A 14,774-nucleotide genomic window follows, 5' to 3' on the forward strand; every position below is an offset into this window, starting at 1 on the left:
GGGCTGCGAGTCGGGACTTTCCCGAGCTGGGAGTGGGCGCGAACAGCTCCAAGGCCCGCAGCCGCAGCAGCCCGCACCCAGCGCAGAGAGCGCGCGCCACCGCGCCGCCCACACTCCGGAAGTATTCGGAGACCCCCACCCACCCGGCCAGGGCTGACGCTCTCCCTAACCCGTACGCGCTCGGCCCGAGCCCCTCACCCTGGTGATTGAACAGTCTCCATATCCTGGTGAAGAGAATTCCCATTCTCGGGCAGCGGACCCCCCTCCAGCCACCCCGGCCGCCTGGCCTCCCCCGGCTCAGGCTCAAGGGGAGGAGAGAGACGCGCCGGAGCCTCCGTCTCTGCCGCTGCTGCTCCCGCGCTGGCCGTCGGCCCGCTTCCTAGGAACCGGAGGGAGGCCGAAGCCCAGGCCGCCCTGCCGTGCGCGAGGACCCGCCGCTGCCGCCGCGGCTCCCGCCTGGCTCGCGGACATCGCCGCCGCGTTGTCTGCGGCGAGCCTCGCGGGCCACCGTCCTCCCCCAGCTCCTCTCGGGCAGCTCAGGCGGCGGCGACCGGGCGGGCGGGGGAGGCGAGGGGCGGGGCGGAGGCCACGGGAAGGCGCAGGCGCGCGGCCGGAGGGGGCGGGGTCTGGGAAAGGGTGCCCGCCTGGCCCTAGCTTCTGTGCCGAGACGGGCGACCTGCAGGCGGCGGGACAGAGCCCCTGGATCCAGGCAATGGGGGCTGCAGGTTGGGGCAGGTGGCTCTGGGCTGCTTGCTTTGGCGTCCCCGCCGAGTTTTGGTTTTTTTCTGCATTTCTTCCACAGAGCCAAAATGTGAACATGTCACTGAGTGCCCAGTGACCATCCCCAACCCTGCACGCACAGTACACCAAAAGTCCCACGTCCTGGCCTTCAAAGACATGGCATTCCATCAGGGGCTCTGAGGGAAGCTGAATACCTTTATCTCTCAAATCTCTTGACCTGGACGCCCTGAAGGGTGGCCTTAGCTAAGCGGTCGCCTTATGGCCGTCCTGCACCTCAAGGCTGTTCCCGCTCCAATCTCCCTTCACTTTCAGATCAGTCTTGCCCGAAACAACTATCTTGATCAGTTCACTCCCGTGTTTAAAAATTTTTAGTGGCCACTAAAGCTGTTTGAGCAGCAGAGGGTTTGTCTCTAAAGTCTTTCTTCGATTCCAGATCATCTGATAACAATGATAATTAGTCTCTATTCTTGTTAGAGGCAAGAGTGAGAAAACAAGAAACTGAGGTTGTTTACTTCTTCCCTTACACAAAGAAACCAGAAACAGCTCCAACCCCTTCTATTCTTTTTAACTTCGGTATAAAGAGAAAGAAAAAGGTGCGGGAGCTGTAAAAGGCATTTTGAACTGCTCTGCCCCCCAGGTGCAAGAGCTAAATGAAATGAAACAAAATCAGCAATAAACTCCACCTTTCCACACCACTTCTCCTAGTCATACACTATCTCATCTCAATACATAGAAAAATAACCCATTTAAGTAAGACCTCAAGACAGTCTACAGTTTTTCGTAGTTGTCTGTAGCAAACTTGTACCTGTGAAACAAAGGGCAGCATTGAGGGCTGCAACATGTCTCTTTTTAAACAACTGTTCAAGAAAGAGTCCTTTGGTTTCTTTTGGGGCTTATCATTATGAAACAAAGTTTAGAGGAGACATATGAAGGGAAAGAAAATTACTATATTAATCCATTTAAATTTATGGATTGTTATGTTTATATTTACATAATAAAGTCCTCTCGGGCTTCCCTGGTGGCGCAGTGGTTAAGAATCTACCTGCCAATGTAGGGGACAAGGGTTCGAGGCCTGGTCCGGGAAGATCCCACATGCCGCGGAGCAACTAAGCCGGTGCGCCACAACTACTGAGCATGGGCTCTAGAGCCTGTGAGCCACAACTACTGAGCCCACGTGCCACAACTGCTGAAGCCCACACGCCTAGAGCCCATGCTCTGCATTAAGAGAAGCCACCGTGATGAGAAGCCCACGCACCGCAACGAAGAGTAGCCCCCACTCGCCGCAACTAGAGAAAGCCCACGTGCAGCAACAAAGACCCAATGCAGCCAAAAATATAAATAAATAAATAAATTCCTAAAAAAATAATAAAGTACTCTCTAGGCTATTTAGAAAAAAACAATTTCCATTCTTGCCCACTGTAGGTAATGCTTTTGGCAGCTCTAAAACTTTTTGCAAACTCCCCACACATCTCTGTCAACTTATTAAATGAGTGTCATATCCATATTAACTTGGGAAGTTAGGACTTCATATTTTATAACCTCCATTATAGGTTGGGAGATGGTCTCCCAGCTTATTTTCTAAGTGTCTCAAAAAAGAAAAAAAAGGGGGGGGGGGATGCGCGGGCGGGAGGAGAAGAAATTTTCCTAATACAATCTTGTCCAACTGTAGGATCCATGGGTGAAATACAAATTTGGAACTACTAAAGAAGTAATTGGGAATGCTTGTTGGGTGGTATGAAGCTATTTGTAAAAACAGACTCCTTATGAGACTTTTTAAAGACTCATTTATTCATGATTATAGTGATATGCAAAATGTCATTGGAGAGAATTTTGCTTCCATGTAGAGTGGGATGGTCTGGAATTACCCTCCTACCACTAATAAATAGGAAACTGTACAAAATATAGAAAACAGCTGTTTTCGGCCCACACCCAGCATAGGACTGTGATCTCTGATAAGAGACACAAATGGGACAAGTTTTATTATTATGTGGATTTTCTGCCTGGAGGCAATTCCAGCCAGCTACAGAGGGAGTGGAAACTCAAATAGAGTCTGGCAATTCCCTTGGAGATGAAGACATAGATCAGCATTCCAAGAGATCAAGGCTACTAGAATTTGTAAAGCAGAGGGATTGAAAGAAGGAAGCTATCCAGAGAAAAGCTCCCGAAACCTACATAGGTTGAGGCATTGAGTCTTTGGCTGCATATCAATCTGTACCTGTGTAGTATAAAACCAGTATGAAACCCCCTGAGGCTAGCCAGTAATGACTTGAGGAAATAAACAAGTACTGGGGAGCTGTAAAACAAGTAATTACCAGAGTTTACAAAGGGCCAGGAATCATTTGAGTTCCCTTCAGCCAGTGTGAAGGGAATACACAGAATATATGGGACATTCAGTAGACACCCCAGAGATCTTAAAAGAGGAGCTAAACTAGCCTAAGGATAAGCCTTACTCTAGACCAGTCCTAAAGGAGCTTAAAAACAAACCTTAAAAGGATCAAACTAACTCACAGTTGTTTATCAAAACAAGGCCAAAGTTCTTTACAGATCAAGAAGACAAGATCAAGTCATTCACAGTGGAAAATCTGCAATATCTTGAATCCAATAAAAAAATTAGTAGACATTCAAAGAAACATGAAAACATGACCCATACCCAAAAGAAAAATCACTCTACCAAAATAGATACAGGCACAGGGAAGTTAAGTGATTGCCCCAAACTCATAGCTAGTTACTGCTGGATCTAGGCTTTGAACCCAGGCAAGGGTTAGAGGCCACAGTCTAACCACTATGCTAATCTGCATGTTGTATGACAGGACAAACAAGATGCTTCTCTCTACAACCTATCTCATTAGTGGAGATACACTGATGATGCAAAAGGTGGCTTCAGGGCCAGGCTGATGGAGTGATTGCAGTGAGCTGCAGTTCTTCCAGTTGGGACTTGCAGATTGTTGGTTGAAATGCCTTGATAGTTGGGGCAGCCTTATATAGTACATCTCCAATAACCAAGGTACCATTCATTCAGTCACTATTTACTGTATTCCAGGCCTTGTTTTGTATGCTTCAGATGACTATCAGCCTAAAAGCATTTAATATATGTATTTTTAGATAACAGTACTTTAGAAAGACTACAATGAGCTTTGGCATCTTCATTTTAGTTGTCTAATAACCTATGCCCCGCCTATTTTCCATTGGGGGGGGGTCAGATGGATCAAATGTGATAATGCTTGTGAAATAATTTGGCTATAATAAATCACTGTATAATCCTAATACATTGGTAATAATCAACACAGTACACATTTCTTTTGAACTGTGCACTGCAATGAGAGAAAAGTCAAATGCGGATCAAGTCATAGCACGGACACTTGACACTGAGCACATGAAATGTCAAGTCATAAGCTGTATGCCATCCATGGAATTCTTACAGGTACAAAATACCTTTGGAAACTTCTGATAATTGTTAAAATAATCATATAGGGGTTTCTTGTGAACAATACGGTTTATCTAGTTTATTTTTCTACATTGTATTCAATCCTATTTCACACATATATTGTAATATATTCTATTTCATGCGCACATGCGTGTATGTGTATGTATTTAACTACAAGCTTTTTCCTAATATAGTACTTCTTTTGCGATCACTTGTAACACCTAGCAGAGTATTCAGGAAGTAGTCATTTATTTGAACCTGTGTTTTGAGGGTAAATGTTTAGACTTTTTTTTTCGTATAAAAGGTACAGGAATATACCTACTGATTTCCGGTATATCTTCAGTATATCTCTAGAATAATATAAAGGAGAGGTATAACGCTGGTTTCAGTGTTTTTTTCATTTATTATATAAAAGAAAAAAAAATTAATGCAGTTGGTTTGTACACATTTAAATTCCATAAAACAAATCCATAGAAATTAGGATACTATATGCATGCACTCTGCATTTTCTTTGTTAAATGTTTTGGTTCACAAAAATAACAACACTTTTTTTTTTTCTTTAAAGCCACTAAAGCAGAGGGAGAACAAAACATGCAGCACTGTACACATTTGCATAGTATATTTTACCCAGCATGCCTTGTAGAATGCTACACATTTACCTATATAAGAAAAATAAAAGGGGGTAAATTATCAAAATAAATAACTAAAATTTAAAGAAAGGAAAAATACTGGATAAAAGCATTTTTTTTCCACTTTGTAGCTGGAGATATAGCAATAGTTTGGGATATCAACAGCTCTCAGAATAGTAGGGAAATCTTTTTACATCAATTTGCCATTTTTATTTTTAGTATTAATAAGTTTATCTGTTTTTCCCTCCCACCACCCTTTCAAAAAAAACAGCTAATGGCTTTTACTTATGTTTCAAAATGGTATTCAGTACAAAACAAATTGAAGAATCCCTAAATACTTTTTTGTTGTTGTTGGGACATCTTTATTTCTCATTCTGACGGTAGGCTGTGAAAAATATAAAACATTTCAAACATGTCCAAAATTCAGAGGAGCCCTATAAGTTCACTTGCTGTTACTTTTTGTACTTGTTACTGAAGGAGAAGAAATAAGAACAGTAAATATAGTATGAGTCTTATCACAAAATAAAATTTAATAAGTTTTATGGAAGGGGATAAAGTAAAATAAATTACATCCACAGATTGCAAGGCTATGAAGTAAATTGCTGGAAAAGTATCAAGCAGCAAGTTAAAAAGATGGTAGATGAAATAAATCTGATAAAACTTAGAACTAAATCTATATACTTTTAAAAAATACAACTGCCAAATTTAACAGTGGATTTTGTTGTAAGTTTGTGCTATAACAAATGTGCTTCTTTCTCCTCAATCTATTTTTATATTATTGGCAAAATATATATCTTTTATAATTTTGTACTATACAATATATGTTTTTGCTACATTATTTTTCTACTGCTAATGCAGATTAGAAATAACAACACAGGTTTATTTTGGCAATAAAATGCTTTCATTTTAATAACATCCCAGAAAATATTGTAAGGCATATGAAAAATAAAAAATAGTATGCAACAATATAGCATTAATGATCCTGCATCTTAAAATACATCCCATATGCATACAGAATTCACACTGATTTCAGTTAAAGATGTGTGAAAGTGGCATGCAAGTAGAGCAAGAGTGGCCCCTACATAAATATAGACATAGCCATTTGTTGAGAAATTTAAGTGTTCAAAACATAACCAAGAACACTTACAAAGTATTGTAAAGCTGGAGGCCTGCCAATTTTGGTTCCTAGATAGTCCTCATTTTAACTCTATAATTTTCAAAGAGGAAGCATCAGTGTATTCCCCAAACACTCTAAATTCATTAATAACATATTCTACCATCTTTCTACAAACATTTTACATACATCAAAAGAAACAAAGGAAAATTTCATATGTAACTATGACTCCCCCAAACTCATGACTATTCACTCTTATTTATGTTTTCACGGTAAGTGGGAGTTACAGCCCTTAGTCAAGATTATCTGATGAAATATTTTCTAGTCCTCTCATAATGTCCCTTAATTACATGAAGCATTTGGTATGAAACCATCCGCAAGTAGAAAGAGATACTTGCTACATGAGGATGAGTTTCATTTGAGAAAGTTCATTTTAACAAAAAAGGAAACCTTTAACAAGTAATTTTTGAATGCTGTAGCTCTGTCTGCTCATATAAACCAATTTTACTATTTTAAGTAACTTGACTGCTTAAGTCAACAACAAAAAAGTTATCCTTGTTGTCTATCTGACAACTATTGTATTGAGTGGTTTGATCATGATTATCATCTAAAAGAAGAGGACTGTTCTCTGCCCTATAGACACAGCTTGAGTAAGTAACTTAATAACAGTTACAGCATTAACAATATTTAAAGTGTTGAGGAACTAATGTTTAAAGGTATGAGGAACTAATGAAACAAATTTTATTACATAATTCCCTATAATGTTTTCATTCATAAAGTTATTCAAAGATGAATTTTATATAATTAACAAAGAAAAGAACATGCAACAGTGTCATGAAAGACAGAAATACAGGCAGAAATATAAAAGAAATAAGGGGTACATTCTCATTTATTTGAAACATTGATATGAAGTTTGTTCCAATGACATGAGTGTCCAAGATGATCCTACTCAGTAAATGGCTAAGTGTCCATAGGAGAAGTCAAGGATCAACAAAATTTGAATTTGCAAACCAACTTCACTTAAACATCAAATCTCTGAATCTACTCTCAGACTTGGAGCTAGATGTTATAACAAATTGCACACAAAAGCAATTTCCTTGCAGTTTGTCTTGTTCCCTATGATTACTGACATATTAAATGTTTACCTTGTCTCCTGATAAACTGTGAACTGATTGAAAGAAAAGTTCACTAACATGGAAGAAATGAAAGGGTGACAAGAGCATTTTGTCAACAGTTGAAAATCTAAGGGGAAAGTATATTTTAACAATTTATGCATTTAGCTTTGCAGCAAGGTTAGCAGTAAGAGTAATAAATTCCCTACTTATTGAAAAGTGTTTTCTCTTTAAAGACAGATTGTCTTCTCTAGAGAAGAGGTAGTATAAATATCAATATATAGGGCAATTTCTGTAGTGGCATTATTTTGTTTTTATTTTTTAGCAAATACCAAAATAAAATTGTGTAATAAGAAAATACACTAGCATGCAAATTAAGGTTGCCTAGAAACATTCTTAACTGACATCCTGGGTCTCAACAACATTTTATGATATGTTCATTCAAGGAGTTTAAATTTGCAAACCGTATTTTGGCATCATTTCCTTCTCTCCCTCCCTTTCACTGCTTTAGCTTCCAATTATGAATTTTAAGGCCCTCACACAAAAGACAAGTTCAAGTATGCAGGTATGTTAAAGAGGTTAACATTCCAAAAATACATTTCGCAAACAACAACAATAATAATTAAAGTAATTAAGAAATTATTCAAAGGGAACAAATAATTTTCTCAGAATTTGTTTTATACTTAAAAAATTCATTTCATTAAGAACTAAGCAATGTCATATTGTCACATAATTAAGACTCTCTTACTAGGAAAGACTATCAGTCTGAATTGTTAATTTCAATTTTCTTTCCAACAGAACTGTATAAAGATAAGCGAGAATCATCAGTCATTTATAAACATTTCTAAGTGTTGCTTTAAATATTGGAGGAAACAAGATAACATGGTTGATTACAATACTGGAGTCACATTACAGCCTTGAGAATTAACATCAGGATTGACAAATTGCATTCCTTTTTTTTCCAAGACTACACTTCCACATTGTCACATGTGTCTACATTGTTACATGTTCGCTGACTGAAATTACAGAATATGTAATTTACATATTCTGAAATTATATATGCTGAAATTACAGAATATGTGGTTTATACTATAAGTTAAAGCAGCCTCAAACATTATAAGACTTGCTTCTCCTGCTTATCATTTGCTAATCTTTAAATGAAATCAGTTAAAAACAAAGTATTTATGGAATATGTATTTTCCAAAGGTGCTTGATGTGTTTGGTAAAAATAAAACTTTTCATTTAGTATATATCTGTATTTTAGTATCATTTACACAATAAACTCTAAGGCTTAAGAAAAAGAAAAAGGAAAATGCATATCCCTTATTCATTTGAAGATGACGTATTACAAAAGGAAGGGGAAAGAATATGCTAAATAAATCAAAGTAAAAATTTAAGTACATCCATCAAGAAAATATACATTATACCCTTTCCAAGATTGTTAGCTTTTGAATAAGAATGCAAAGCAAAACAGGTATGGACACTTGATGGTAAAGGAAAGATTGGTTTTGTGCACAGATATTGAATGGACCTCTCTATCAGCGTGACATAGAGGACGTAGAAACTAGGCTTTGAGAGGCCATTAAAAACAAGAGATTTTTAAAAGTTGAAAGAATATGGTAATCTTGCTGACTAGGAAATATATGTAAATGCTGTTACAGCTACCTGCCATAAAATGTAAATATCTTAAAGTAGTTAAATGGCCAGATTGCTAATGCTACTACAGAAAAAGCTGAACAGCTGTCTAGTCTAAGTTTAACACCTTGGTGCACTCTTTGCAATTAAATACTTTAATGCGCACAAACAAGAAACCAGTAAAGCATATAGAAAAATGTTTTGGCTAGTGTTTTCTTTTTCATGCAAATATGTGCTGTACATGTAATAAATATATTTGTTTGCTGGAAAATGCTCTTCTGTGCTCTAACAAAGTATTCAGTAATGGCAGGTTGTATGTTTAGTAAAGTGCCTAATGGATATAGCTCTTTTAAATGTCTTAACTGAAAATTCTGTAAGCTTCACTAGATGACAAAAGAACCTCACAAGCCAGTATCACATGTTAACTTTTAGAATTCACTGAGCCCACATTTTTTAATTGTATCAAATATTTGCGATAACTTACATGATTATAGGCATCCTCATTATCAGCTAAACAGGTTCATAATGGGGTATGCACAGTGAATAACAGGAGGAGAGGGAATGCGGGGGTTATAATGAGGTTCAAGATATAAATATAACTAATTAAGAATATGGAACCTATTTTCATGGTCAAGAAAATTATTTAACTGGTGCATGCTTTGAGAGCCTAAACATTGAAAGGCTTGGATGGGGGGAAATAAGATAACAGAATATGAATTATTATTGTTTTCCAAAAAAAATAGGCTTCATGACATGTACTAGTAGAAAAGGACTTTTATGCCTGATTCTATGTGAGTTTTAGAAAAATGGACTCTTAGAAACAAGAGTCTTTTCCTAAAGACATTTGTGTATTGTATAAAAGGGTCAATTTCAATAGTTTCTTGGATCATAGTGAATCTAAGGCTTCCTTGATTATTGGAGACATAAGGTCACTGATTCTGTAATTACAGTCACTGGAAAAACTGTGAAGACTTAATAGGTAAAGAGGAGTGTTCATTAGAAATAAAGCAGTTCAATCTTCAAATGCTTTATAATTCTCTGCAATAAAAATGATACAATTTTAGTAAACAAATCTATTCTGAATCTACAAGTTTATTTTTTTACTGCAAGCTCGTAAATTCGTTTTCACAGTTTTTCAATTAATCATTTTGTATAAACGCAGCTTTCAATATCAAAATTCAGTGTGTCCATGTAAAACAAGAAATCCTTAGCATGATTATAAAGAATTTGGTGAAGGGCTAGAACATTCAGATATTCAAAGACAGAGACTGAGTGAAGCAATGGAAAGATACTCAATTGTGCTGGCGGTGAACATGGAACCCGTATTTGTGGTAAGTGGGATAGGTGAAATCCCATCTGGAGATGTTTAGCCTTGCACTCAGGAGGATCTGTGCCCATTCTTACTGTCTGACTTCAGATTCCTGAATGTATGTAGTTGTGCTCAGATTGATTAAAGGGGAAACAACACCCCATTTTCCATCTCACATAACCAGCTATGATTGGGCTTCTCTTTACTATTCTCTCTCACTGCTAAAGAAATTTTGAGTTTTTTTTTTTTGCCAACTTCAAACAAGCTAACAGTTGTGACTAAACAAAAAGCAAAACACTTCGAATACAACAGCTGTGCCAGAAAAGAAATAAAAATATTAAAATCTGAGGAGACTGTAGAATTTCTGCATTAATTTGAGATTTTTTTTTTGCACTATCAATACATTTGGTAAGTTTGAAAAGCCATTCTGGCAACGTTAACATATATTAAAATGTTTATACATTCCAACTTTAAGTGTAAATTTAGTCTCCAGCAAATAAATACCATAGCTGGTTTTGGCTTCTATTGGTATTTTGATTTTATTGATTAGTTTCTTTTTTTTTTTTCAGATTTTTAAATTGATTACAACATGCTCAAATAGACTTTCTAGTCGATTCACCCAAATTCCAACAGGAATTGGTTTATAAATTGGTTCCAACTGGAACTGGTCATTTGGAATTTCCAGCATGGGAAATTATTTTATATGTGCCTTGATAAGTACCTTAAATTACAAATTGATGTGTCTAAACCTAATGAAGAAAACAAAAGGTACTGTTATGTAAATGTTGCACTTAAAAATATCTCTATGATTGGGCATCTAACATCCATCTAGACTTAAGGGCATAATGTACACTTTTTTTTTTTTTTTTTCTTTTTGCCCCTTCTTAGCATCAATGACAGCAGCCCATAAGCACAGTCAATACTGTGCTGTAGTTGCCGAGTTAAGATGATTGGTTGTATCCTAGCAGTGCAATGGCAAATTGTCAACAGATGAATATTTTGTTTGTTTCTGCAGACTCAAAGCCTATGTCGAGAGTCATGGCTATATCCCCCAGGCGATCCTCGGTTCCTATGAGGTTTGTAAGTGTCCTGGTATGAGTCAGGGTAATCTTCTTCCACGAGAGGGTAATGATCTCGGCTATGCTGGGAACTGGAAGACAAGCGGTTCCTACTCTTCCGAGCCCTTTCATTGTGATAATTTTCATCAGAGGTCATTAGACTTCGCCTTTCAATTGGAGAGTTCTCTGTGGAGTGGTTGCTGTACCTCATACGCTGACTCTAAAAATATCAGATGGTTCACTGGTTAAATTACATCAGCTTCATTCATCTAGAACATGCAAATGTATGTACAACAGTAGGATCTGGACAATAAGATGCTAAATATCTGACTCAATAAAACATTCTGATGTACAAATGGTCTGCTCGAAATACCTGGTCTTATGTATTTGGGACACAACATGCAAAGATGCCAAAGTGCTGGTAGTTTATGAATTTAATTACATAATACTGCATAATTATGCTTCCTATTAAAAACATAGAATTTAAAGTTAGCTGCTGAATGGAACTTAATATATTTACGAAGGCCTAATAATTCCACTTCTATTGCAAAATGAGGATTATTTTACTGTTGGGAAATAAGTTAAAGTTCAGAATAGCACCTGTTATTTTATTCCTCTCTTGAACTGATAAAACCTTTCTCCTCCTAAAGTCACACACTTCATCTTTATTAGCTGAATGTTCCTGATACCTTTTAAAAATATTTTAATAAAATTATGATTTGTGCTACCCATAAAATATTTGTTTCTACATCCTACATAAATGTAAGACTCAGCAATATTCTCTCCAAAGAAGTACACAATAATTATAGAGCCAGTGAATTGATATATTTACAATTCTTGCTTCCTCAACTGAAATGTCCTGCAAAAATAATCTTCAGAATATAAACTAAATTCCTCTAATACCATTACTTGAAATTAATATCTTCAGACACTTATTTGAGCGCTCAGAAAAGGCGATTAACGTTTTTCTTCAAATCATGGGAAAACATGTATCATAGCTGTGTCTACCTGCTTAGGTAGGTCGCCTCAGTTAAGAAACAGGAAGCTGATGAAACCAAAGACCCAGATGCATTTCCTCTAAAGGACACTCACCTGCACACAGCAGGAAGCTCATTCAACAGTCACAGCCTGTGCCGGGAGCCCCAACCAGGGGTCTCACAATTAAGTGCCCATGGTTACTAGGAGAAATAGGCCCCAGGATAAAGGGCACCATGGTAACTCAAGTGAAACTGGGAGAAGCACTCTACGTGGATGTCTTGGAGGTGATAAGTCAGGAGTGTTATATTCATAAACAAAGTGCAACATTTCATTTCCACCTACTAGTGTAGGTGGAAGCATATTGCTTCATGAATCCGTTTCTCACCCTACAATGTACAATTCGGAGCCAACCCAAACCAGTCAGTGGAATGCCACACTCGGATCAGCAGGCAGGCAGTGAAACAAGGAGAGAAAGAGTCCCAGTGCACACATATACTCTGCATATTATAATAGCCCGTTTCCCAAGTTCATTTCCAGCCTCGAAAGCTATCCATTTACATGGCAGTTTTTTGCTTACAAAGATGCAATTTTGTAAAAGAGTAATACAGTTAAAATAACATTTGAGAGAGTGCCATTTATCTCAGAGTTAACTCTATATGATCTACAATTATGACTATCATTATAACCCATTAATACAAAACTAGTCATGATGCACGAGAGCTCAATTGACTACCTGTTCCTCAGTCAGCTGGGGGTTTGGCCACATTCCAGCAGCGGCTTGGTAGATGGTACATAATAATTGATGGAGGAAGGCAAGATTCACTTTGTATCATAATGCCTCCGGCTCCCCACATCTAGCCCTGAGTGCAGCACCAGAACAGCAGGAGAGCAAGCCTCCTGCTCCTACACTCATCCCCAGCTTCCCTAAAGGACACTGGCCATAGCCGATGACCGAGGTGGGCCCTGCCCACCCCTAAGAAAACTCAGGGATTCACGACTGTTTCCAAACAAGGTGACTCTACTTGTGTGCATGTTCTGTTTGGGCAAGCTAGGGGACAGGCCCCGCAGCCTGGGGGGTAAGGATTAGGTAATGGTGGCCATAAGGCCCATCTGTCTCACATACCTTACTTAGCTAGCCCTGTGCCTGGCACTGCCACCACTGTATAACCCTTAAGAAGTGACAATGGAGAGGTAATGGACAGTTGCATAGTATGTAGAAAGTTTCTTAGCAGGGTTTAGACATAGGAGGGATGAATTTACCTAGGTAAAAGCCATTATAAATGAACAGAGAACAAAGTTCTAAGGAAAACGCCACTCTCGGGGTAACTTTGTCTAGGGCAGATCATGATTAGGTAACACTTTTTGAGTTTGTAAAAATGTAAAATAGTCTGTATCTGTTAGAATCAATGTAGCCAAAAGATGTGAATCTGAAGAATTCTGTTGCCAAGACTTCAGAGCAAGTATATGAACCAAAGTGATCTGAGTTTGTAAAAATGTAAAATAGTCTACATGATTAGGCAATACTTTAGATTTTTAATATAGTAACGCATGGTTCTCTAGGCCACTCCCAGTCTCCATCTCAATCAAGTTTCCTATAGAACCTTAAACGTAAGGTTGTAAGAGCACAGGTGACACTACCTGTAACCCAGAAATTGCTGTGGGATATGGTGAGAGTGCTGTGGAACCCAAATTCCTTCCAAGCAGTGGGGTCATGGGGGTGCTACTGGTCGTGTGAGTGGCACGCCAGTAGGCCTCAAGGTATTCTCCCAGATGTTCACACGCGTCCTCCAGCTGGTTTTCATCCAGTATAACATCAAACATTTCCTGTAGATGACAAGGAAAATCCATTTTATTTCTACTTCAGGTTTTAGGCAATGAAACCTAAAATTTCACTGCACGCGGATAATATTGTTTCTAATGTCCAGTAGCAAATATCAGACTTGAGGGGCTGTACTGGCAGTTGCTAAAGTTAAAGTCAAGTGAAGAACTGCACAGTTAACCATGCACAAATTTGGACATTCACATAAAAATGGGAAAGCTCATCAAATATTTGGATCTTTCATTATTTAGAAAAAAGAAAGATGAGGTACATGTAAAAGTGTTCTAAGGAGAATAGAGTGAAAACACATATGTATTCACATCTTTATCCATATATTCCTATAGATACTTACTGAATACATTCTTTTATATACTATATAAAAGTTTTGAATTATACTTCAGAATAAGAGAGAAGCAAGTTAATGGTACTGAAAGAGGAGTTCTAGAAATGTTTCGGTAACAAATGTATCACTGGAATAAACATTTCATCTCCCAAAGTAACTATGTTGGAGGAAATAACGTTTACTTAGGTAATTTTTAGAATGTTGGTGAAAATGTTATCTGTTATCTGTTATCCGTCTCGTGGTAAAGCAATACGAAAGGTTTAGGATCAATAGTAGAAAACCACAGTATAGTGACTTCTGCTACCAGAGGATCATTGTGTGAAATGGTTAAAAAAGAACAAGAACGAAAACTTGATTGCAGCGGTGGTAGGCAGGGAGTTGGGGGGTAGTTCACCCAAGAAGTATCTGGGGTCCATGTTTCTGTCAGTAAGGACTTTGTCCAACACCTGTTCTATAATCAGGAAGTTGTTCTTCTGCCCCAAAGAAGAAGAGTGGCCCCTCTGTCACTGCAGTGTGGTCAGGAACACAGAATATAACTGGGACACAGATTCCCTGGAGGGACAGTCAGATAACCGTGGCACCTCATAAAGAGAAAAGCCATTCCATGGGTAA

General features: G+C 38.1%; 2 protein-coding genes across 4 annotated transcripts in view; both read right to left on the minus strand.

Moving 5' to 3' along the window:
• ARL5A (ADP ribosylation factor like GTPase 5A) overlaps positions 1–542 on the minus strand; it is a 33,936-nt gene extending 33,394 nt beyond the window's left edge. For both annotated transcript variants that reach the window (XR_009504191.1, XM_059927867.1), the window contains exon 1: positions 199–542. Coding sequence is in view for 1 of the 2 variants with exons in the window: in XM_059927867.1 (XP_059783850.1) it covers positions 199–244 (46 nt within the window). In the remaining variant the exon portion in view is untranslated. The remainder of the gene's footprint in view (positions 1–198) is intronic.
• A 9,229-nt stretch (positions 543–9,771) lies between these two features.
• Positions 9,772–14,774, minus strand: part of CACNB4 (calcium voltage-gated channel auxiliary subunit beta 4) — a 250,959-nt gene continuing 245,956 nt past the window's right edge. For both annotated transcript variants that reach the window (XM_059927866.1, XM_059927865.1), the window contains 2 exons: positions 13,639–13,824; positions 9,772–11,242 (listed from right to left, as the gene is read on the minus strand). In XM_059927866.1, the coding sequence (XP_059783849.1) occupies positions 10,982–11,242; positions 13,639–13,824 (447 nt within the window). In that variant the 3' untranslated portion in view covers positions 9,772–10,981. The remainder of the gene's footprint in view (positions 11,243–13,638; positions 13,825–14,774) is intronic.

The sequence above is a fragment of the Balaenoptera ricei genome, chromosome 7, assembly GCF_028023285.1.
Source record: "Balaenoptera ricei isolate mBalRic1 chromosome 7, mBalRic1.hap2, whole genome shotgun sequence".
Lineage (NCBI taxonomy): Eukaryota > Metazoa > Chordata > Mammalia > Artiodactyla > Balaenopteridae > Balaenoptera > Balaenoptera ricei.